Source organism: Barbus barbus, assembly GCF_936440315.1.
Source record: "Barbus barbus genome assembly, chromosome: 9".
NCBI lineage: Eukaryota > Metazoa > Chordata > Actinopteri > Cypriniformes > Cyprinidae > Barbus > Barbus barbus.
The window spans coordinates 24,607,236-24,634,314 of NC_136737.1; the positions used below are offsets into that span (position 1 = coordinate 24,607,236).

Sequence of the window (27,079 nt, forward strand, 5' to 3'; positions counted from 1 at the left end):
TTCCCGCCTCATGTTTCCATATTTGGTTTGTTTCCTGTCCTTGTTAAATGTAATCATTAGTTTAATTCTTGTCCAGCTGTGTTTGTCTAATTGTCTAATTATCCCTTGTATATTAGTCCTGTCTGTTCAGTTAGATTTCGTCTGGTCTACTCGTTACTCCCCTGTGTTCCTGTCTGTGTCAGCCTTGCCTGGTCCTGCCATGTCTTGATGTCTAGCAGTAAAGACATATATTTGAGTTTACATTCTCGTCTGAGTGTTCCTGTGTCCTCCCTCGTGTGTGCACCGTGACACAATTCTTGTTTTACCCTTGTTGGTTAGCATTTTATTACTAGCATTTAGCATTGCCTTTTATTAGTTTGTAATATTGCTTTTATCCCTGTGTCATTCCTGCTGGCTAGCGTTTATTATTAGGATTTAGTATTGTTTTCACCCCTCAGTTGAGAACCACTGAAGTACAATAACTTACCTTAGGTTTAAAATTGAGAAACTGTTTCTAAAGGCCTTGTGCCATTTGACAACATGTAACTCACTTTAGAATCATGCAAAAAATATTTGGAATTTGAAATCATGGTTCTATGTAACTGTTTAGAAGCACATGGGAATATAATGTAATTAAAGTCGACATGAAATGAAATTTCAGGAAATCTAGGAAATCAATGGATGGAAATATCTAGGAAAAACAATTGAGATTTTAAGAGAAGATATGCAAAACCAGATGAGTTTGCCTCATCTACATGCAGCAAGAATTTTGCATAATTGATGTTTCCAAGAAGCCAATGAGTGTCTGAGCAATAGCTGAACATAGTTATGAAACGGTGAACTCAACTGTCAGTGATAATCAGATGACACATGGAAGATCCCAAGCTTCAAACGCAAGTCCCACTGCTCAATTCCCCGTGCGCCACTGTTATGGCATGGCAGGCTCCACCGCGACTCCCTAAAGAGCCGTGAACCATCTGTGTCGGCCTTCCCTGTGCACTCGATGTTCTTTCTCTCTCCCTCTTCCTCTATATAACACACTCTAACTCTCTAAATTATTTTTATGGATATGCATGTGTATATGGATGTCCTGAACCCTGAAATATCTGGCACCCGGGGGAACAGGCGCTAAAACTACTGAGCCGAGATGCCAATGCCAAGAGCTGAAGCCGTAATCATCACCCTCGTTCCCAACCATTTTGGTGGGACATGCAAATTTCAGTCTATTTGATATGCGAGGCTGAATGGCGATGCACTTTAAATAAGAAGTTGAGACGTCTAATAAAACGTCTGAATTTTATGCAGCTGTCAACAGTTCCAAAACCGATGCATCAAAGCATCAAAACCGATGTATTTGCTCTGACAGCAGTGATGATTCATTAGTCATATATTTTTTTATTAATTTATACATTGACGCCAAAACACAACAGTGTTCGTGAGCTTTCAACATCGTATTCAATATCTTAATGATCCTTACCATCACAAAAATAGAGAGAGTGTGCAGTATTACAGATGTTAATGACCCATATTATAATCTCATCCTAATAAAATATTATAAATGAACACTATAAAATTTTTCTTCCATTGTAAAGATTAGCCTGTGCAAAGAGGCTATTCTCATTTGACACTGATTTCTCTTTTAATGATGCTTTCACAATGATTCATAGCATTAAAGTGACCAGAATTCTGTTTCATTTATTAAGTTTCTATGTAAAACTTTCGTAAAACAATTCTTATGTAATGTCATAATGTTTCAATGTCATTTAAACATTTCCATAATTTAATTTCAATGTCATAATGTTCATGTTATTGTGATAATATGCAACGTAAGTGTCATGTTATCACTGATATAAGGATTCTCAAGAAATTGTTGAATTAGGCAACATAATTGTCTTGTTAGCATTTTTAAAAAAGTATCACAAAATTTTATCAGTTATACAATATAATCTGGACATTATCATGTTTAAATTTCTTGTTACATAAATATTGCATTATGCAAAGTAATTGTAATTCTGTCATTTGTAAAAACCACACTCACAGTTGTCGCATTATGAGATGTAATCGTAAAACTTTTGTTCGTTAAAGCATTTGTACATAATTTTCGGAATGTGATGTTATCGTGTTTAAAATCATACTTACATAATTTTTGCATTATGAAATGTATTGTTCGTATTTTTCATATAACCATTCTTAGGAAATTGTTGCAATGTGCAAAAATTGTCTTGTTAGCATTTTTCAAAAATATTTTACATAATTTGATGCATTATGCGACATAATTCTTACGTAAATATTACAATGTAAGTGTCAGGCTATCATTCATAAAACCACTCGTGCAGTTGTCGCATTATGAGAATATATTGTAAAACTATTGTTCATAAAACCATTTATACATACATTTTGCATCATATGATGGTATCATATTTAAAACCATTCTTACATAATTACTCCACCATGAAACATAATTGTCATGTTAGCGCTTTTTTAACGTTTTTTATTATTATTATTATTATTATTTTGCATCATTGTCACATTATTGTTCTTAAAACTATTTTTTGTAACTGCCGCATTATTGTTTGTAAATCATATTTTTTTGTGTAATTATCACATTATGTTGTTTAATTGTCTCGTAATCATTTGTAAAAACATTGTCGTTTTGGCATCATGATGTAATTTTCACATTATTGATAATAAAACAAATTAAAAAAACCAAAAAAAAAACAATGTGATGTCTGTATTTGCATAAAAATAATACAAATTTAAGAATCATTTTCACAAGAAAAAAAATTACATTTATTCTACTCCTCTTTAATGAGTAAAACTCAATGAGAGTTGTTGATTCAAGGCATCATAAGAAACTGTGATCATTGCGATGCAGTGTTGGCATGTGCGACAAAGCTGAATAAAAGTAGTATGCAAATGAGGAAAAACCTAATACAGTTGTTCATAAGAGGATTCCAAAAACTGACTCGTCATGCCCTGGTTTTCATCCGTCCATCCATGCCTGACATCATGTTGTCAGACCTGCATTTCTAACACTCTTCCCATCCTATGAGTACTATAGATGTGAGACCAGACCCATTAAGATGTTTATAGTGTGCCGCGCAGAAAGGATATACTGCAGTAGGTCAAGGGAAATGTAATGACTTCTGCCTGAACTTTGATTATGTGAAGGAATGTGAAATATACACTGTTATCTGGAGGCTTCACAGCTGCAGGGACAAATAAGTTATTTAAAAGGGGTCACATCACCTTTATTTTACAAGAAAATACAGTAACCTTCAATAAACTTGGTCCCATCTTCTGTCTGCCTCCCTAATCGTTTTTCATCATTCTCAACTGTAATTGTCAATTATAAGGAAACACTCCAAAAAAAATGTATTTATTCGGTATAAAATACAGGTGTGTATAGACTAGATAACCCTTACACCAAGTTATCTCGTAAGGCACTCTAGCAAACACTCGGAACACCCTAGGAATCAAGCAGAACAAATACCCACATATAACATTGTAACAACCATTCAGAACACCCTAGCAACCTTCTATCAATCTCTCAAAAAACTAACAACCACTCAGAACACCATAATAACCACATAGAACACCCTAGCAACCATTCAGTACCAGCTACAAGCCTCTCAAAACACCCTAGCAAATACCCAAAACACCCTGGAAATCACATAGAACACCCAAGCAACCACCTAGCAACCTCTCAAAACACCATAGAAACCACCAAGAACATGCACCTACATAGAACATTGTAGCAACCTCCCAGAAAACCATAGTAACCACCAGGAACACCCTAGCAACCTTCCATCAATCTCTCTAAATCCTAGCAACCTCTCAAAATATCTTAGCAACCACCCGAAACACCCAATTGGAACCTAGCAATATAATAAAACACCCTAGCAACCACGCTGAACACCCTAGAAACCTGTCAAGATACCCCTGGAATGACCCAGAACAAACTCCCACATAACAAAAATCATAGAAACCATTCAGAACACTTTAGCAACCACCTAGAACACCCTTATAACCACCAGGAACACCCTAGCAACCTACTATGAACTTCTCAAAGCACTAGCATCCTCTAGTTATTCCTTCTGACTCCTATTATTTGTATTATAATGTATTTAATTTTGTTTTTTGCATATTGAGAGCACTTCCCTCAGTCCACATTCGTCAAGGACACATTTCTGAATAGACTACTGACACTTAAAGGCCACAATGATCTCTCTACTTGGTAACCTTTACTTTTAAATATTTAGAGGTTCATTTACATGCAAACGAGCACAAGAAGCATCCGTGGATAAGCACTGTAATTTGAGACTGGAGTCGTTTAGTTACATAGAGTCTCTGCAAACTCATCCGTGGCAGTGTGTGAAGGTCACGTTGTTATGACTGTAGACATTTGAGGGCTTCTTACATAAGACTTATGCCATATTCATCTGCTTTTTAATATTGTGTTGCTCTTTCATAAAATAATAAATAAAGTTATTTACAGTTTAACTTGCTCAGTTTGACTTTGAGTTTAACTTGCTCAGCCTTTGGGTTAGGGATTTTTCAATTCCCCCTACCGTTGAAAGTATTAAGTACTGCATGAAACTACATAGTGCAATTCTCTAGAAACCACCCGGAACACCCTAGAAACCATCCAGAACACCCTAGCAACTGACTAGAACGTCCTAGAAACCACCTGGGAATCTCTCAAAATATATTTGCAACCATTCAGAACACCCAAGCAGCCAATAAGTACATCCTAGCAATCTCATAAAAACATCCTAAAGTTAACACACAAGAAACCTGTCAAGACACCCTAGAAATGTACCCAGGACAAGCACCCACATAGAACATCATAGTAACCGTTCAGAACACCCTGGCAACCATTTGTAGAAATCACCCAGAACACACTAGTAATCTTTTTGACAATCTCTCAAAACGTTAGCAAATACACAATAATAACCACCTAAAACATCCTATCAACCACCTATAAGCCTCTCACAGCGTGCTAGGAACCACTCTGAACAACCTTGCAACCTCTCAAAACATAGTGGCAATCCTTTATCAATAGCAAACACATAGAACTACCAAGCGTTTCACTTGGAACATCCTAGCAACCACCCAGAACACCACAGTAACCACTTACAACAACCTAGCGACTACCAACCTACCAGAATAGCTTGGAAACCACATAGAACATTCTAACATCCTTTTTTTAATATATGACTTTTCTTCTTTCATACAAATATAATCAGTCATATTAAACAATGTCCTGGCTCTTCCAAGCTTTATAATGACAGTGAATGGGGGTCGAGATTTTGAAGCCCAAAAAAGTCCACCCATCCATCATAAAAAGTGCTCCACGTGGATCCAGGGGGTTAATAAAGGCCTTCTGAAGTGAATTGATGCATTTGTGCAAGAAAAAAAAAAATATTTAAAACTTTATAAACTGCATAGCTTCTCTATCTTCTGCTAACTGTTGTACGAGTGTTCATGAGAGAGTGGCGTTTCAGCGGTAGGATGTAGTCGTAGCATGAGCATATGCTAGTGTAGCGGGAAGCAAGTTTTGTTTACAGTAAAGGAAAACCAGTCTCCTCTTGAGTTATTTTGAAATCCTGTGACATTTTTCTTCACGAATCCCCATTTTGTACTTCTAATTCAGTGGTGACTGGTGTTTTGTTTTGTTCTCTCCTCTGTGCTTGTACGTGCAACATATCTCACCAGAACTTACACAACATATGTCATACGTCATTGCTGAAACTAGCACTCAACTAAAGATTTTTCTAGTCCACAAGTAATCGTTCATGTTAAGATTAGTAGACTAATAGCACATTTATTATAAAGATTATTTTTAATCTTTATAATGAGCCTTTAATTGCCTACATTCAAGCTCACGCTTAAAGCTTGCCACAGCGCACTGCAGAAGACAATGATTATGAATGTGTCAGGGAAAAACATTAAGGAGCCTGCATTAACATTTGAATAATTCATTGATAAACTAGTGCTTTCTTTGTTTTCAGTTTAAGAGATGAAGTCGGAGACACTGACTCATCATCTCCGCAGTGGACGGGCCTGTATGCATGTTTCACACAGATTAGCCTACATAATCTGAGAATATTTGTCTTCCATTTGAAAGTAGACATTTCACTCTCTATAGATATGTATTCCTATCTGTAAAGCAAACATACACAGAGTTTCTGAGTTTTGCGCTCAAGTTCACAGAGAACGAGATGGCAGAAAGCTCATGTTGCTTTCATTATTTTACAAAAGCACAACATTTCATTGTTATTGTGAGTGCACACAAATAAACATAGAGTCTTTACAGATTCGATAGATGAATTACTCTTATCTGTATGACCAGAACTGAAGGAGTATTTTAGCGCCTCCATCGCCATGCAGTAAGCAAGCTACTATTCAGCTTCTGCTCTCCGCACAGAAACTTGAGCAGTGAACATTTCTAGGTTAACATTAGCTTGAGCGGCCATGTAATGTTGCTAATACATACAGTATTTCAGATGATAAGCCATATTTGAGGTCGATGAATGATAGGCGAGCATTTGGATGTACTGATTGGATGTCGTGTGACTTCGGCTGTGGATTTTTACTATTTATTTCTTGCACTAAGTGACTAATAAGGGTACTTTCACACCTGGTTAGATTGCCTGGTCCGAACCAGAGTTCGATTGCTCCCCCCTGCCCCCACTGGACTTCGTTCATATATATTTTATTTGGGTCTGAACCGCGGTTCGTTTGCGTCATCAAACCAGCAGTTGTTTACCCCGTTGCTCTAGTAACGACGGCGCAGGAGAAGGCAGTAAAATGCATAGTTGCTCTCTTCATTTTATATATATTTAAGTTTTTTAACCATTGGTTTTGTTTACAAAGCTTCAGTACATAATGGCACTTAATGTCTCTCTTACGAATGTACTGCAAATGCTCTAAAGAACCCTAAAGGCGAATAAAAATGAGACATACAGCTCTCTGCTTGCAGCGTGTCAGTCATGCTCGACAGGAAAGTGAGTGAAACACACAAACACATATTTTTATCAAATAATACGTCCTTAATAGCGGTTCACTTCCGCGATTTGGTACGTTTGCGTACCACTTGAACCGTACCCCAGACCACCCTTTTTAAGTGGACTCTGATACGGTTCACAGGTGCGCACAAGCATTCACATCATCCAAACGAACCGAACTCTGACGTCAAACGAACCAAAAGTGCTAGTGTGAAAGCACCCTTAAATTTTGGTCAAACAAGCCTCTTTTGGTCGACTAACGGTTAGTCTACTTTTAGAGGGTAGACCTAGCTGGAACTCCACTTTGTCGTGAATGTGCGTACGACTTTTAGCGGAAACTAGAGATTACGGTTTATAAAGTTTTAAACAGGAGTATTTTTCTTACACAAATGCATCAATTCACCCCAGGAGACCTTTATTAACCCACTGGAGCTGTTTTTTGGCTTTCAAAATCTCGACCCCATTCACTGCCATTATAATACTTGGAAGAGCCAGAACATTTTTTGATATAACTCTGATTGTATTCATCTGAAAGAAGAAAGCCATATACACCTTTGGCTTGAGGGTGAGTAAATCATGGAGTAATTAAAATTTTTGGGTGAACTGTCCTTTTAACTGTCAGTTTGTGGACATTTTCTGTTTCATACTGACAAACTTCATGTCCTAAAAAGTGTCGCTATCAAGCCTCCTGACAGGAATAAATGAAGTCCTCTCATTTTCATCAAGAAAAAAGGAAGAAATGTCAAATGAAAAACAATCTTTCATCTTTCTCTCCTCACAGGTCCGGCTGCTAAGAATAAATACGTGACCTATAATGACCTTGTGATCTGAGGGCCTCCATCACAGGAGGAAGGTGATCGATGGCACTTCCTGGTTTCTTTCGGCTCTTTGGAACAAAAGTAAAGCAGGAAAAAGCTTTCAGTGTCCCTCCGTTTTCATCCTTATTTCGTCCAAGGGCCAGGACAGTGATTGGGCCCTCAGCTAAACCAACGACTATCAGCTAAGATCAGCTATCTTTAAACAACTATGATAGGATATCAGCTGATTTTCAACACCTTTAAGACAAATAAAACAGCACAACCACCCAAAAAACAATCCAAAAAAATAAGCTGATATCTACAAAAAAATAACAGGAATTAAAAGCGGAGGAAATAAATTTAGTTGTTGATTTTTATTTTTTTTCTGATGGAGGAAATTGATGGGGTGTAACAGCGGCACAAAACGACTGACTGCCTGTCAGTCAAACGATTGAGGTTGCACTTGACGTGATGGACCTTTGACAAGGCGTTTCTTCTGACACTTCATCACAGACTTTCTTCAGGGCACTGATGAATCGACATGGCTTTGGAATGCTGGGCCTCGAGGTCCTCCTCATCTTTACATGCACTTCCAAATTGCAAGTTTTGGGGATTTTCTGTGCAAATTTGTATGGTTCTTTCAGCATTTTGGTTTCGTTGAACGTTTCTTCTTTGGTTTTCCTTGCCTTTTCTGGATGCACATTGTATTACAGCCATATTCTTCTCTTTGAGATCCCATTCCTAGAATATTGTTTCTTTATTTTGAGGATTTGTGTTGGTTTTCGCCTTTAACATGATAAATGTGTCACATTTTTCGACATTCCCACCATGTTTGTAAGGGTTTGTAGACCATCGACTGTGTTTTTAGTGACTTTGAGAGATGTTGCATTGGTTTTACAGTGACTAAATCCCGGTGACCGATGGTGTTTCAGAATTCTTTTTAAAGAAAGTGTTCACGTAGCAGTTGTCAATGCATGCTCTATATGTTTGATGTTGAAGTAAATTAAACTTTCACCACAGTTCTCTCACAATGGCCTGTTTATGGATGATTTTACAAGCCTTTATTGATTTCTCTCTTTTTACCTTCATGAATTTCTCAGACATTCACTCACTCAAGGCAGAATATGGCTTTAATTTGTCTTTGAATTTTTAACTGCCCCGGAACGTAAGGAGAAATTGTGCAAAAGATATGAATATATATTTAAAAAATATAAAAAAATAAAATAAAAAGCATGTATGTTTTATACTGTTTGTACTAAGTATATTCATGTTGCCCTTGCTGCTTCTGTGCTGATATTGTGGAAGACTTTATGTTTGGCCACTCATGCAACTATACTGTGGTGTTGTCCAAGAATGTACCAACAGGAAATAAAACCATTTGGTTATTTTTTATTACTTTTATTATTAGTAGCATCATTAGCCTTGGATTTGCTTGCTTGAATTTATTATTAACCTTGAATTTGCTTGCTAAACGTAAGGCAATTTTTTTGGTTAATTTCTTACAAAATATGGATAATCTCTTTATTCAAAAAATACAATATAATGAAATGCATATATGTTTAAATATATTTAGCTGTTTTACATTATATATATGTATGTGTGTGTGTGTGTGTGTGTGTGTTATATTATTTCTATTCTGTTCTATTAAAATGAAATGAATGTGACAGGTTGTTTTCAAAACAAAAATAATATAATGTATAAAATGTATTTTTATTATATAATTATATTATATAACATTTTGTGATTTATAGGTATTTATTGTTTTAAAACAAACAAAAAACAATACAAAATTACAATATAATTATATACTAGTTACTTTAAAAAACCCTATAAAATAAAAAAACAATAATTAAATAATTACATAATATAATAATTTAAATATTTATTTAATTTATAATGTATGATATTATATTATATTTGCATACGTATAATGCACTAGAATCACACAAATCTAGTTTTGAATTGGTGTCAATAGAGAAATGTGTTTCAGTTCAGACTGACTTACGTAAGCTTTGACCCACACGAGAAGGTGATGGAAACACTTCTGTTTAAGTTCTAGTGTTGGAAAACATCTTCTGAATTATAAAACAGGATCAAAGCTGCATTTGATTGGCAGAGTGTTAGCACACGGGCGAGTGCGGTTGTCAAGCGCTGCACTGTCAGCAGAAGGCGTTGTGTGCTGAAGCTCAGGCCTGTCAGATAATGACAGAGAAACCTCTTTCAATCACAGCTGGAGAGAGAAAGTCTAAGGCCCCGTCCACACGAAGACGGGTTTCTCTGTATACGCATAAATTTTTTACCGTATAGGCGTTTCGTCCACACGAAACCGGCGTTTTCGAAGAGTGAAACCGATCATTTTTGAAACCGGGTCCCAGGGTGGATAAATTTGAAAACGCCGGTTTCGTGTTTTCGTGTGGACGGCGAATCCGTATATTTTCTGAAACGATGACGTCATCAGCCCACGTCTCGCCCCTAATCAGACACCGCTACGTCACATAACAGCGACAACAACAACAACAATGTCAGACTACGTGCCTGTGTTCGTGCTGCAGAACCTACTGAGCTCATTAGTTTTATTAAATCAAAATCTTCTGCTTTGTGCGTTAGTTTATATTCAGCGCGCAAGGTTTACGCACATGGTCCAAGTCTTCTTCTCTGTTTTTTTGTGTATCTCTGTGGCAGAATTACAGCGCCACATATTGGTCTGGCATGTGTACTACATCGTTTTCAGTCGGTTTCAGTGATTCCGTGTGGACGCAGATATTTCCTGAGACGACTCCGTTTTTACTGGAATTTTTTTTAGAGCGAGGCAAAAAAAAAAGATCGGATACGGAGAAACCCGTCTTCGTGTGGACGTAGCCTAAAGTGTCTTTAATTCAGGAGGTAGGAAATCTGTGTGGCTTGCAAAACACATTTGCTAAAGCACCTTCATGGCTCAGCTATGTGCTAACGCATCTTTAACTTGTTTACGCCACAGCAAATGTCATGGCTCAGCGTGTACTGAGGACTTTGATGCATTTGAGGTTATTACTTGAGAAATATCATGTTTTAGTTTGAACCAGAATTCATGAATTTCACCGTCTATATAATCAAAACAATATTCTTGTTAGATTTTGGTACCTGTGGTAGTTATTAGCAGGTTAATCGGCTAATATCTTAATTTATCAGTCTAATCAGCTAGCGAGTGTTAAGCTAGCAGGCTAATGAGTTAGCTATATGCTAAGCTAACATGCTAATTCGCTCTATTCTAAAATGGAAAGCTAATCTACTGGCTGTATGCAAATGTAATTGGCTAACCTGTTAGCTCACACGTTGATGCACTTGAGTATCTTACAAAATAAAGGCCGTTTCACACTGAGTGTGATGCGAAAAAGCAAGGCGAATCGCCGATGAACATTGGTTTCACACCGAGCATGAAACGATTGATAACTGTATGTTAACTGAGCAGACCAATCAGCTAGTTATGTGCTCAGCTAACAGGCTAATGAGTGAGCTATATGTTACAAGTGCTAAGCTATAAAGATAATCTACTACTACTTGACTAGTTGATGCACTTGCTTACAAACTAACAGACAAACAGAATAAGCAAATTTTGACTAAATTTCAACATTTATACTTATTATTTGTTTCTATTTGTGGTATATTAACAGGCTATTCAGCTAATTGTATGTTAAAAGAGCAGTCTAATCAGTTAACAATGTGTTAAGCTAGCAGGTTACGAGTTAGTTATATGTTATGTTAAGAGGCTAATCAGTTAGTGTATGCTAAGCTATGTATAAAGATAATCTACTGGCTAACTTACAAACTACTGATAAAACAGAACAACAAATGTTAAATTTTAACATTTCCATTATATAATACATGACATATAATCAGGTTAAAGGCATTGTTACCAGGCAGATTAATCACATCCTGTGCATAAACCAGCCAATCAGAATGGAGATGCTGTATTTTTTTTTTCTTCTTTCTAGCAAGCACTTGCTTTCATGTGTGTAATGTGCTTGAGTAGATACTGTGGGAGGTCGGTGGGCCTGCTGTCTGTGACTGAGACTATTGACTTTCAGTTTGTTGACGCAAGTGAGCAAGCAAACGATAACCATATCCTCCTTCTGAAGGAACAGAACATGAACATGATCAAAATTATTATTCTCACAAAGGTTTGGAAATAAAACCAATGCATCTCTTCATTTCCACCTGGCATGGGGGCTTAAACTAAGCAAAATTGAAACCTAAAAAGACAGACTTGGCCACAAATAGACACATCTCCGATCTGATGAGGTCTTTCCCTCTATCAAGCAAGGAAAAGCAGGTGTCAATAGGACCCAATTTATACGATCCATGGGAATGAAAGTTATTAACCTGCTTTCCAGGGAATGTGTATTTGCGTTTGGCCTTTCCATTTAGTAGTGGGGGGGGACTCAGGATATTGAGAGATGACTCAGGGCACATTGATCTATCTCAGCTGCATCTTAAGTAAGTATTTGACATTTCATCTCAGGAATTTCTGGCTGCTATGCAACATGTTTAACTCATTCCTTCCCGTATTATATGTTCCACATTTTGGTTATGAGTGCGATCTTCAATGTGGGGAGAAATGTCATGACAGCCCTTTGGCATGCATTTTAATGACAGTACTAACGGATAAAAGATTATGTTTTCATCTGTAATTGCCTCTTCCCATTTTAACCACAGAGTTATCCTGCAAAAAAAAAAAAAAAAAATTATACTGCCAAAATGGCCAAATGAATTAATGTGAGACTCCTGTCAATTACCATCCCTCCACCCATTATTTATTAATTTATTTATTTATTTTCATAATGTAATAAACATTACACTATTTATTTAGTGTAATATACTGGCAAAGAAAAAAAAAATAACAACAAAAAACTCTCAATTACTATGCATTCATTCATTAATTTCCATGGCATAATATACTGGTAAAATAACAAGTAAAATATATATATATATATATATATATATATATATATATATATATATATACATACTTAAATACTTATGTCAACTACCATGCAATATTTATTTGTTTGTATATTTTCATAGTCTAATATACTGCTAAAATACAGACTAATGTATTATCATACATGTATTTGTTTGTTTGCATACATATTGCAATATACAGGCAAAATAAATAAATTAAATATAATAAATATTAATATTTATTATTTAATGTTTTCAGTGTAAAACACTGGCAAAGTAGCAAGAAAGATCACTGTGAAACTTATGTCAACTACCATACAATATTTAATATTCATTGCAGTGTAAAATACTGTAAAATATGAATTATTAGGACAAGAGTAATTAATATGCCCCCTGTCAGTTAATGTACAATATTTATCATTTTATTTACAGCGCAGATAAAGATGGCCATTTTTCTCCTGCAGCTGTTGTCACTTGCAGGAGATTCACAATTATTCACAATGCCTGAAATCTCAAGTTTATTAACAATAATTTATTCAGACTGCTGCACATTAACCATTCATCAACAATGTTGGCTCACTACGATAATAAAAGCACACAGTACACAGACCATATCAAACCGCGAATGTGACAGCCTAGTAATTTAGTTATGAACCAATTTAAAATCAGACAAGAGCAAACAGCAGGACAGGAGGATGTGTAATATTCAGTAATATTATACTAGCAGTGGTTGTTAAACAATCAAGATTTCTAGAAAGGTTATTAACATGGTGCTTATTTATTATTTAACATGCTCTAACCTCCACACCAGCAAAGCGCGGAAATTGAAGGCATCATCAATAAAATAGGTTGCAATGACATAAGGGGGAGTAAATTAGGATAAGATAATATTTTGAGTGAACTATCTCTTGCTAGTATCAATGCTGATAACTTTCTATATGATTTTAAAGCTCTTACATTTAGCCAAGAGTAATTATTGGTATAATCTGAATTTGTATTCTTTCAATGACCTCCAGTCATTTTAACTCATATTGCAGAGAAAGCTATAAGTGAATGGCCTTGTACAAGAGGAAATTAGTCATGAACATACTGCAAAGTAGTTACTATACGTTGACCTGCCACACAGCTTGCCGTTTTGAATGATGGACAAATGCAAATTTTGCTACTCATAAAAGGTGTCACATCCTCATTTACATGCCATGCATTAGATGGAAATTGCATGGGTCATTACGCTCATTTGGATCCCCAGTGGACTGCGCGATCTGGTATTAATTCACACGACTCGTTTGGAAAATCTCTCATGCAAATAACACTCCTGATTGAATCGTGTAGCATACAGTTATTGCATGAAAAATATTACGTAAGTATAGGCCTATATACATGTGTTTTTAAAAGCATCTGTTTAAATGAAGGTATTTGCTTGCATTTGAACACAATGTTATTAGCCAAAAATAATCAAAATGAGCTTTATTCATATAAATAAATATGATTAATTTTGAGGCTGTGGAAAAAAAAGTGTGTTTGAAATCATTAAAAAATAAATAAATACAAATTACTGGATTCTAGAAAATCGAAATAGTACTTCTACTTATCCTTTTGTAGCAGTAATAACTTTTAGCATGCTAATTAGCTGTTAGTATGCTAAGCTGTTAGGCTAGCTGTAATCAAATTAGTAATTTTAGTTATTGTTTTGTAACATTGTTTTAATTAGCTATTGCAATGCTAATATAGCAGGCTTATTAACCAGTAGTATGCTAAACTGCCCAGCTAGATGTGAGGTAATCAAAATAGCCTTTCTTGTTGTCCTTTTGTAGCAGTGGTAGCTATTTTAGCAGGTTTTGATTATAATCAGTTATTTGTATGCTAATGTGGCAGATTTATCAACTATAAAAATATGCTGAGCGGTCAGGCTATCGTAAGGCAAAATAGCAGGCTAAGCAGTTATTGTATGCTAAATAAGCAGGATAATCGACTAGGGGTATTCAAAACAGCCTGCTTACAAACTAACTGCTAAAACTGAATGATGAATGTTTATTTTGACCTTTTTTTTGTTATAAATACATGAATACATTTATTAGTAGGTCTTCTCCCAGATAGCACATGTACGTCTGCAAGATATCTGTTAAAGATCTCTTGATCTGGAAAGCATATGCTGTCTACAAACATCTGACAGACGTCTTTAAGATGTCAGTTTTACATACATTCTAAATTATAAACATCTTAAAGACATCTAATAGATGTCTATTTGACATCTAAAAGGAAACATCCTATAGACGTATTGCAGATGAGCAAACACCCTAAAATATACGTCTTGCAGATGTAAATGCAGACATCAAATAGATGTCTCCGAGATGTACGTGTGCTATCAGGGCTTGCTATTGTTATTTTAATGTGGTTTGAGATCTTAGCATGCTAATCAGCTATTGCTGTTATCTAGCAGGTTTTTTTATAGTAATATGCTAAGCTGTCAGGCAATTAAATAAGTAATTTAGTTATGGTTCGTAGCAGCTACCCAGATAGCACACGTACGTCTGCAAGATGTCTGTTAAAGATCTCTTGATCTGGAAAGCATCTGCTGTCTACAAACATCTGACAGACGTCTTTCAGATGTCAGTTCAACATGCATTCTAAATCATAAACATCTGAAAGACATCTAATAGATGTCTATTTGGCATCTAAAAGGAAACGTCCTATAGATGTATTGCAGATGAGCAAACACCCTAAAAAATACATCTTGCAGATGTAAATGCAGACATCAAATATACGTCTCGGAGATGTACGTGTGCTATCAGGGTATTGGTTTTAACAACTAATTAGCTGTGATAATCTAGCATGTTTGTCAACTAGCAGCATGCTAAGCTGTCATGGTACATGTAAGGTAATCAAAATAGTCTTTCTTGATATACTTTAGCAGTGATACCTATTTTAGCAGACGTATCAGCTATGTTTATGCTAATCTAACTGGTTTATCAACTAGCAGGATGTTAAGTAATCAAAGGATGTAAAGCGGGCCTAATCAAAATAGCCTTTCTTGTTATGATTTTGTGGCAATGGTAGCTATTTTAACAATCAGTGGTTTTACAGTTTTATCAACTAGCAGTATGTTAAGCTGTATGGCAACAGGGTAATCAATTAATAAATGCTAAACTAGCAGGATAATTCGGCCAGCGCCATCCAATTGACTAACCTGCTTACAAAGTAACTGCTAAAACTGAATGCTAAATGTTTGTTACTTGTCGTAATTATTAGTACTTCCACAAAAGTGCACTTTACAGACTAACAAATTGTATAAATAATATTTCAACAGGTTATTTATATGCCAACTATAAACAGATTTGTTAGTAAGCAGTTTGCTTAGCTGTCTGGCTAGCTGTAAGGAAGTCAAAACATTTTTCTAGTTATTCTTTTTTTAACATTAATAGCTATTTTAAACAAGCAGCTATGGGTAATATTAACAGTATGCTAAGCTGTCAGGCTAGCTGTAAGGTAGGATTCCAGGCTAATCGACTAGCAGGATAATTAGCTAGTGGTATTAAAAGCCGTCTAGTTTAACTTACAAACTGACTACTAAAACTGCATGACAAGGTCTGTTTCCATTTATAACTGACCATTTAAAAACACATTATAGCAATCTGGAAAACTTGCAGACTAGTGAATAGTTGTAACTATTTGCATTTTAGCAGGCAAATCAGCTATTTGTTTGTTAATCTATCAGATTTATCAGTTAGCAGTATGCTAAAATGACTAACTAAAAGGAAATCAAAATAGCCTGTCTTGTTATCCATTTGTAGCTATAGTAGCTTTTAGCAGGCTAATCATTTGCATGCTAATTTAACAGATTTACCAGTTAGCACTATGTTAAGCTGTCATAGCTTTAAGGGAATCAAAATCGTATTCCAATTATCCTTTTTTAGCACTTTAACATTGATAGATATTTTAGCTGTCTAATCAGCAATATTAATTTCAGACTCTTTTTTACTGTAATCTTGGGATTACAGTGAATTGGATTTACAAGAGCAAAGGTTTTCCGCAAGGTTTGTCGCATAACAGTCTCACTTTCACAAAGGCTTTGCAATTGCTCTCTATATCCTTGTGACGCACAATCCCTGTTGAAATCAATGTATTCGTGGCATTCTCTCATGTGTAGGTGCCCTAAATCAACTACTACCAAGGAAGTGATTGCAAAAGTCAGGTTGTTATCATATGGTCTCACTGGACCGATGATGGCATTAATGTTTTAAAATACTATGACAGTAAAGTTAGTGTTTTAATTGTCTGAACAAGCAGTCATGGTAAGGTGCTCACAGGAATAATCATGAGCACATGACAAACGTCGAAGTGTGATACTTGCGGAAGTTTAAATGGGACTCAGACGGAAATCTCCCTTTAGCATTGCTTTTAGTCTCCATCAGCACCGTCGATGCTTGAGTTACTCCAGGTTAAATTTAACGGCAGCGAAGGAAGAGGCAGAAAATCCATAGGTATGTATCACTTTTCTTCAGCTTTTTAACTTTCCTTGTTTAAAGATTAGAAATCGTCTTTGCTCCGCAAAGCACAACCTGTGTGAGTTATAGGCCTGACTTTAACAAATTAAATGAGGGGGGCAAAATGCCCCAGTGCTTGAAAATTCCATTAGAGGCTCATGTCAGAGACGCTTACCGTTTGAAATGAGAATCTCAGTCACCTAAAGTTTAGAGGACAGAGAGGTTTTTTTGCGTTCTGCTCGAAAGCGGTGTTCATCTGTCCTGGGGCGGAGGGGGCAGCCGTTCACCTTTTTGTCTTATCTGGGGTTGATACTTTGGGCTATAATTACCAGCGCTATTTAGAGAACTGCCAGCATTTGTCATTGCGCACCTAGGCAATACAGCGCAGTTACAGAAGCACAAGCAGATATGTTGGGTTTAAATGAAGGTTTCTTGGCCATTTGGAAAGTTTTATGATCTTTATTTATTTATGTTTCTAAAGGCAATGCAATAATATTTATCTCAGCCTAATTGCTAAAATCACAATAAAGATTTTTAATTTAGGTTGTTGTATGTATTTACAGCCTTGGTGAGCCAGTGACATTTTTTTATTTTAACGTGACCTGTGTAACCTTGAAATGTCAGGATCAGTCATGCTGCTTTCTCAATAATATTGATTTAACGCTAACTTTAACAAAGTTGTAAAAAAACCCTCCAAAAATAACATCTATCCATCCATTTTCCACCACTCATCCAGGACTGGGTTGCAGTGGCAGTAGCCTAAATAAAGACACCTATCCATCCTTTTCTACGGCCACTTCCTCTTGCTCGTCATAGGGGATCCCAAGGCGTTCCCAGACCAGCTAAGACAGTGGTCTCAAACTCAATTCCTGGAGGGCCACAGCTTTGCAGAGTTTAGCTCCAACCAGCTTCAACTCACATCTTGCTTGGAAGTTTCTAGTAATCCTGAAGACTTTAATTAGCTTGTTCAGGTGTGCTTGATTAGGATTGGAGCTAAACTCTGGAATACAGCGGCTCTATAGGACCAAACTTGCCTTCCCCTGCCCTAGGTCTGCCCTGGGGTTTCTTCTCAGTTGGAGATGCCCAGCACTCCCGAGGCATCCTGACCAGATGCATGAACCACCTCAACTGGCTTCTTTCAATGTGGAGGACCAGCGGCTCTGCACCAAGTCTCTCCTGAATGTCCGAGCTTCACACCTTGTCTATCAGGGTTAACCGAGAAACCCTGCGGAGAAAACTCATTTTGACCGCTTTTATCCAGAATCTCATTCTTTTGATCATTACCCAGAGCTCTTGACCATCGGTGAGGTGACCATCGACTGATCTAATTAGGGAAGCAACTCACTCCCTACCCAAAGTAGGCAATCCACCCTTTTCCAGCTGGGAACTACAACCTGAGATTTGGAGGTGCTGACCCTCATTCCCACTTTTTTTCACAAACCTCCCAAGAGTAAGTACCGAAGGTCACAGCCTTCGACGTCATCCGCAAAAAAGCAGAGATGCCATGCTAACACCCCTGAACTAGACATCCTCCACCCCTCAGCTTCACCTTGAGATCCCGTCCATGAATATCACACACTGTAAAAAATTGTCCCGTTAAAATACAGTAAAGAACTGGCAGCACGGTTACCAGCTAGGCACTGTAAAATTAACAGTGTTTTACTGTTAATTAAAATTACAGTTGCCTACTGTTTATTAAAAAAAAAACTGTAAATAACTGGCAGCACGGTTGCCAGCAAGGCACTGTAAAATTAACTGTGTCTTACTGTTGGTGAAATTTAAAGATGAAGACTGTTTTTGCAAACACCGCATAATGCTGTTTCTACATTCAAAGTATATATATATATATATATTACACATACATACATGCATATATTTTCTAAACATTGTGATTTCATAAATTGATAATAATAAATAACAGTCTTAAAATTACTACAGTGTATAAATGTACCTTTTGAAACAGTGACTTAAAAATGTAACAGAAGGAAAAAAGCTTTAAAGTATTGTTTTAAAACAAAGTATCTAACCTTTGGATAAATTCCAGTGTGCATGTGGCTTCAGCTTGGTATTGAAGATTGAAATGGTAGTAAGTAGACGGTTGGATGTCTTCACAAATAATGTGCTCCTCAAGGTTGATCATCCAGTGCTGGATACTGCTTCCTGGTGTTTCACCTGAACCTTTAAAATGAAAAACCCATTTCAGCATTAACATAACATTAATTTGACATTGCCAATTACAAATGAATGCAAGGAAAGGTAAAATAATCTTAAACAGTCACAGAGTCCTGTCCTTCTAAAAGAAATGCATTTCAACATGGACTGGTCAGGACAGACCTTTAAGTCAAAATGTGTATAAATTTTGTATTGTTAAATTATGTTGCTTAATTTTTTTTCTTAATATTTTTGAAGTGTATTTCACCCAAAAAATAAAATCCTCTCAAATTACTCTCTCGTGTTGTTCCAAACTCCTAAAAATATTTTTTTTCAAAATGTAAAAAATTAAGCCATCATTTTCTAACCCTGGTGTTGTGCTAAAGCTCTGTAGGTTCTTTTTTCAGACACACAAGCAATTATAAAAAAAATCATCTGCTCGCTCTCGTCCATGTAACGGCAGTGAATAGTGACCAGCATCAAGCTTTTACAAAAAGAAGCAAAAGTTATCACAGAATGAGCCCATGGGACACATGTTGTATATTCCAAGTGTTTACAATAGGGGGTATACGATAGGTTTTGGTGGAAAAACAAACTGAAATGTAGTGTTTTATTTCACAAAAATCCTGACATTGACTTTTGGTCTGCTGTGCGCAACTGTACATACAGGAGATTTCTATATGTTCTGTGTCATACTGATTTGTTAATCATGATTTCTTACAAGTAAAGTTGTTTATTCTGGGAGTGAACTGTGGCACTAATAGTGTCTCATGAACACACAGTTAAGCACAGACCACCAAACGCCAATGACAGGATTTCCATTAAATAATAAAAGATTTTTTTATTTATTATTATTATTTTTTTTTAATTAAACCTATCAAATACCTATGAACACAATGGTCACACGGGACCATTCTGTTTTTTTTTCTTTCTTGATGCCAGTCAACATTGCGTGCAAGGTCTACTGCAGGGCGCAAATGTGGTCTAGGCACCACCACACACTCCTTGTGATGTCTGTAAAGATGTGATTTCAAAGCTGCTACTTTTTTTAACTTTCTGTTGCAGGTTTGCATGCAACATTGAAGCAGCAAGTTAGGGATATTGCTATGAATCCTCACGTGCTTCACGTAGGCCACTGTAGTACTACATTGATGTCCACAGAACTGACATGGAAACATGCTGACAAGTCCAGGTCACTCACTGTGCATGAAAAAAAATCTCAGCCAAAAATGTCTCCATCAAAATAGAATGGCCATAAGAATTCTATGCTGGGCAAAGTAACATTGCTGTACAAAGTTCAATACCAAGACTATAAATATGAATTACTTTTAATAAATATTATCCCTGAACAACAAAACTAACTTAGATTGATGCAAAAATATAACCAAAAGTAACAACCAAAGCACAACAGTACTACAAAAAAATCCACCTCAGAATAAAGATATGTACATATTAGAACATGCTTACCCAAATTTGCAGCCACAATGACAACGAAATTAATCTTTTTTTCTTACTTTTTTTTTCGTAACGCTGGAGGTTTCGCCAATTCCAGAAAAGCAACCTATAACCTAACTACACCGGTCAGCCTATTTCAGCGCGCTACAAAGACATCGATGTCATTTCAGTACAACAGTGTTTGAAAAATTAACTTTGCACAGTTTGCAGAATTATTTTATGTTGCATGGAATTTACCCTGTAATCGGGAATTATTTAATCCGATTAAAAAAATCCATTTGATAATAAGTATCACTTAGGCTAACTACAAAACCAACTTGGATTCATGCAAAAATGTAACCAACATAAGAATAACAGAACAAGCACAACAGCATTACAAAAAAATCGACCTCAGAATAAAGATATGTAGGCTACATATTAGAACATGCTTACCCAAATTTGCAATCACAATGACAGTTTTTTTTTTCTAACTCTGGAGGTTTCGCAGATTACAGAAAAGCAAACTAGCCTATTAGCTAACAACAACTGTCTTTTCAGCGCGCTAGAGTCATCAGTGTGATTTCAATGCAACAGTGTTTGAAAAAAAAAAAACATTGCAGATGAATTATCGCATGTTGAATGAAACTCACCTTGTAATTGGGAATAATATAATCCGAGTCAGAAATCCACTCCACGATGTCGCATCTGGCGAGTTTATCACTGAAAATAGCAAATAAAAGATCATTTCACTTCCAATATCCACAATACAGGTTAGTTGCTGTAGCAAATTTAATGTATTTTGTCTATGATATCGTGCAAAACTCACCTATTAACAGTATGAAGACGGATGAAAGTCCCTGCGTGCTCACTGCAGTTTACAAAAATACTGGATGGTAATGTTTTATTTCCTTCGACTAATAAATACAGTAAAGTGCCGTTATATTTTGTCTACGTCATTTGACAAAAACAAAAAAAACAGTAATGTACTGCTTTTGAGCATAACAGGATTATACTGTTTAAATTCTGCCGTAAAATAACAGCAATTTCTAAGAGTGACAGGATCACCTGGACAGCCCTAGCAGAGTACAGCACTCACTGAGAACAAGCTTGACTTACTTCCGAAGATGTAAATATAGCTTTCACTCCAGTTGTATAGCATGCATTAGTGCTTGTCACATTCAATTTTTTATGGTCATTTCAAATCTTCATATAACAGCTAACTAATACAATAGTTTAATTTAAATTTAAATTGTTGCATTTGGCAGGCACTTTAAACCAAAGTAACTTTAAATGCATTTAGGTATATTTCATATAATATATTAGAGGCCATGTTTTATTTTACTGTATTTTATTTACCCCTCAATTGAATTGTTAGAAGCCACGTGTCACAAACTAGGACAGCAATGGCATTTCAACGCCACAGACTGGCATTGAAGAGAGAGCGTCTTTCTTTTAGCGTCTGTGTGTGCAGCTGCAGCGGCAGGACTGGAGAGGATGCAAGGGCTGTCTCTGTCCCAGACTCTGGGGATACAGTGATGGATGGGGTTTGTTTCAGGGAATGGCTTTCATCATGGCACAAACCAACTTCCCACGACAAGCTCTTGAATGCACTCACCCAGACTGTGCTACGATCCCTCTCTAGACTTCTCTTTGCTCATCATCTTCACCTTTTTGTGTCATGTTGCGCAACGATGATGCATGTAGAAAATTACGAAGAAGTACAGTTAGGGTGTGAATTAGTGCTGTAAAGAATTAGATGTATAAACCCCATGTTTTTGGTGGCAACCAGTAGACATAGATTAGATTAAGCATTATTTAACATGAAATTACCTTGCATGAAAAGTAGCTTGCATTAAAGCAATTGTTTGTTTCCCTGCACTAAATTGGTGAGTATGACCTGTCTCTCTGTAGAAGTCTTGATGACTTTGACTACTAATATCATAACATATTTTATTTAATCTGATGAATTCATTTTCAAATAATTGTAGTAAAAAAATGTAATTATTAACTAAATACCAATACCTAATAATTCTGTACCTAATGATGTGTGGGAAATATATGTCAATAGCTATACAAATCAACATTTGTTTAAGTTTCTAGTAAAATATTTTAATTATTAACTATTCACCTAATATTAACTAATTACAACTACCCTGTTAACACACGATTTTCACTTGCATCACACACACACACACACAAAACATACCTAGAAACATACTATGAACAGGCAAGTAAATAATTTAATTCAGTTTGCTCAGGTGTAAAATAAACATGTACTTAAGTAATTAAGTAAACAAGCAAATAAATATATTGCATTTATGAAGTCTAACTATTCAACCCTGTTGAGCTGTCAATAAATCAACAACAAAAAACAAAAACTACAATATAGTAGCAGCTGAGACATGAAACTGAACCATCCTTTAACGCAAAAACTATCTCTCCACAACCTGAGGTTAATTGTCCTGCTCAAGGACACAGTGCTCATGTTCATCTGGAACATTTTGGTCACTAGCCCAGCTCTTTAACCACTCTCTCTCTCCATTTACTTCCCTTCAGCCATCTCCACAAATAAAGACAGGATAACCAGCTGGCTGCACATAAACGGTTCCTCGGCTTACCTCTTTTTCTGGGACACTATGTATTTCACCTTGTTGGATGAAGAGATAAGAATCCTACTACTTGGACCCATTAACCTCAAGTCTATAAGAGCAAGTTCTGTAGGACAGCATCGTTTCTCCAGCAGGACACCACAGAAGCAGGCGCTGGAGATAGATCACTGTGTCTATGGCACTGAAAGCCTCTATCAATCTTACGAGACAAGTCCCCCTTTGGTCAGAGCTAGGTTTAGAGTGGAGAAGAACCGATTGAGACAGTTGCCCTCAGGTCCCGAGGAAGGAGGCCGCCAAAACAGCTACTGTAGAAGACCGTGAAGAATAATTCAAGAAAATTCAGTCAAGCATACAAGATTTGGAGGGGGAATTCCCAGTGTTGGGGAAACTACAAACCCAATTCCAAAAAAGTTGGGACACTGTACAAATTGTGAATAAAACCAGAATGCAATGATGTGGAAGTTTCAAATTTCAATATTTTATTCAGAATACAACATAGATGACATATCAAATGTTTAAACTGAGAAAATGTATCATTTTAAGGGAAAAATATGTTTATTTTAAATTTCATGGAATCAACACATCTCAAAAAAGTTGGGACAAGGCCATGTTTACCACTGTGTGGCATCCCCTCTTCTTTTTATAACAGTCTGCAAACGTCTGGGGACTGAGGAGACAAGTTGCTCAAGTTTAGGAATAGGAATGTTGTCCCATTCTTGTCTAATACAGGCTTCTAGTTGCTCAACTGTCTTAAGCCCGGCTCACACTGTGCGATTTTGGCCACGATTTGGTCGTCTGAGACAAATTTTGAAAATCCTAAAATCCTAAAAGATTCCTATAATCCTAGGCTAAAATCGGTTGTCTAGATCGCAGGTTTGACATGTTCACCGACAGCCGATTAATGGCCGTTGCGATCAATTTTTTCCTCCGATGAAATTCTGGCAGTGTCAAAAGATTTCAGACACTTTCCTGCAGTGTGACATCTCCTACGACGACCGTCAAACCAAGAACCAATAGGAGCACTGAAATTGACGCAATTAGCGCGACAACTTCAAACTTCAACTTCGTTATTTGTAAAAACAATATATGTACAAAGTAAAGTTTACTTAAAGTTTATTTATTAAGGGGCAGGATGTTTAAACTCTAATAACAAAATTACCTCAAGTTCGCTCTGTAGAACTGGAAGTCCATAAAGTCCTCTTTTGCCCAGCCATGACTTGCTCCACACGTCGTCTTTTTCGTTTTTTTTTTTTTTTTTAAACATCAAGGCATGTAATTAATAAAACTAACGCTACACGTTGCTGTTGTTTGCTAGCTACCATTATAGCTAGAGAACGCGAGTCACATATTGATGACATAAAACTCCGGACAAGTCTTCTTGAGTACGTCCGTTTTTATCGCGTCTTGACTGTCGTACAGTCTGACATTAAGACAACTGAGATCCTACAGTCTGACATGGGGATCATGTTCGTACAGTGTGACAAGCAGGAATCGCAAAAGACTATTAAAAATCGCACAGTGTGAGCCTGGCTTTAGGTCTTCTTTGTCGCATCTTCCTCTTTATGATGCGCCAAATGTTTTCTATGGGTGAAAGATCTGGACTGCAGGCTGGCCATTTCAGTACCCGGATCCTCCTTCTGCGCAGCCATGATGTTGTAATTGATGCAGTATGTGGTCTGGCATTGTCATGTTGGAAAATGCAAGGTCTTCCCTGAAAGAGACAACGTCTGGATGGGAGCATATGTTGTTCTAGAACTTGGATATACCTTTCAGCATTGATGGTGCCTTTCCAGATGTGTAAGCTACCCATGCCACACGCACTCATGCAACCCCATACCATCAGAGATGCAGGCTTCTGAACTAAGCGCTGATAACAACTTGGGTTGTCCTTGTCCTCTTTAGTCCGGATGACATGGTGTCCCAATTTTCCAAAAAGAACTTCAAATTTTGATTCGTCTGACCACAGAACAGTTTTCCACTTTGCCACAGTCCATTTTAAATAAGCCTTGGCCCAGAGAAAACGCCTGCGCTTCTGGATCATGTTTAGATATGGCTTCTTTTTTGACCTATAGAGTTTTAGCCGGCAATGGCGAATGGCACGGTGGATTGTGTTCACCGACGATGTTTTCTGGAAGTATCCCTGAGCCCATGTTGTGATTTCCATTACAGTAGCATTCCTGTATGTGATGCAGTGCCGTCTAAGGTCCCGAAGATCACGGGCATCCAGTATGGTTTTCCGGCCTTGACCCTTACGCACAGAGATTGTTCCAGATTCTCTGAATCTTTGGATGATATTATGCACTGTAGATGATGATAACTTCAAACTCTTTGCAATTTTTCTCTGAGAAACTCCTTATATTGCTCCACTGTTTTTTGCCGCAGCATTGGGGGAATTGGTGATCCTCTTGCCATCTTGACTTCTGAGAGACACTGCCACTCTGAGAGGCTCTTTTTATACCCAATCATGTTGCCAATTGACCTAATAAGTTGCAAATTGGTCCTCCAGCTGTTCCTTATATGTACATTTAACTTTTCCGGCCTCTTATTGCTACCTGTCCCAACTTTTTTGGAATGTGTAGCTCTCATGAAATCCAAAATGAGCCAATATTTGGCATGACATTTCAAAATGTCTCACTTTCAACATTTGATATGTTATCTATATTCTATTGTGAATAAAATATAAGTTTATGAGATTTGTAAATTATTGCATTCCTTTTTTTATTCGTAATTTGTACAGTGTCCCAACTTTTTTGGAATCGGGTTTGTACTTTGAAACAAATCAAATTGCTATTAATTGATTTACTATAATGAATCAGACTTCCCAAACACTACCCAAGAGTTAAGAGAGCTGTTGTACACGTTTGGTCGCGATACACAACTATTTGTTGGAAAAGGTAGGCTAGCCCTTTAATAGAGAAGCGAAATTAGAACAGCTGAGTTACCAGCAAGCTACTGAAAAACGTAGTTATTACAAAACACTGGAAGTAAATCTTCGTCAGAAAGTATAAAACAACAATACATTTAAACTTTGGACGTCACCAACTTTACGATAAATGTGCTAATTACAACAGGAAAAAAAGGTAAGTGTGTTATTTTATGTTTATTTTTGAAACACTGGGTTTGTTTACAAATGTTACATTAATTGTAAATGATCACAAATGTCTCTCTCTCCCCTCAACAAGTGAACTAAATTAATCTTTGCAAACCAGATGTTTACAAAGCACAGCAAAAAGTAGAACACGGCGTTTCCACTGCTTTCAAACCCTGGCATTTGCACATATTCATTTGTGTTTACCTGTTAAAATATTCCCAAAGAGATATGCTTTTTCTGGCCCAGTTTGGTCCACCTACCCCATGGCATGTTCTCCTCTCTCCCACTTTTAGTTTTTTTTTGTTCCGTAAAAAAAAAAAAAACAGCTGACTATGTGTGTGGGTTGTGAAGATGAATTGTTTGCAGCACACTCTTTAAATCATAGGCGTGCACAAGCCTCTAGTTTAATCATATTTCACACTGACCCCACTTATCTCTGTCTCTTGTTGTTTAAGGATGTCAAAGGCCATCTAACCACTCTCAGTCTGATGGCTTGAGGTCTCAGGATTTCCTTAAACATGTTAACCAACCAATTAGAATATTTATGTGGCTGTCAGGACTCAGGAGACACTTAGGATTCAAATTC

General features: G+C 36.7%; 1 protein-coding gene across 1 annotated transcript in view; it reads left to right on the forward strand.

Moving 5' to 3' along the window:
- LOC306874854 (metabotropic glutamate receptor 7-like) overlaps positions 1-7,820 on the forward strand; it is a gene marked incomplete at both ends in the record, with an annotated part of 224,032 nt that extends 216,212 nt beyond the window's left edge. The window contains one exon of the mRNA XM_079425136.1: positions 7,771-7,820. Coding sequence (XP_079281262.1) covers positions 7,771-7,820 — 50 coding nt within the window. The remainder of the gene's footprint in view (positions 1-7,770) is intronic.
- Positions 7,821-27,079: the final 19,259 nt, after the last annotated feature.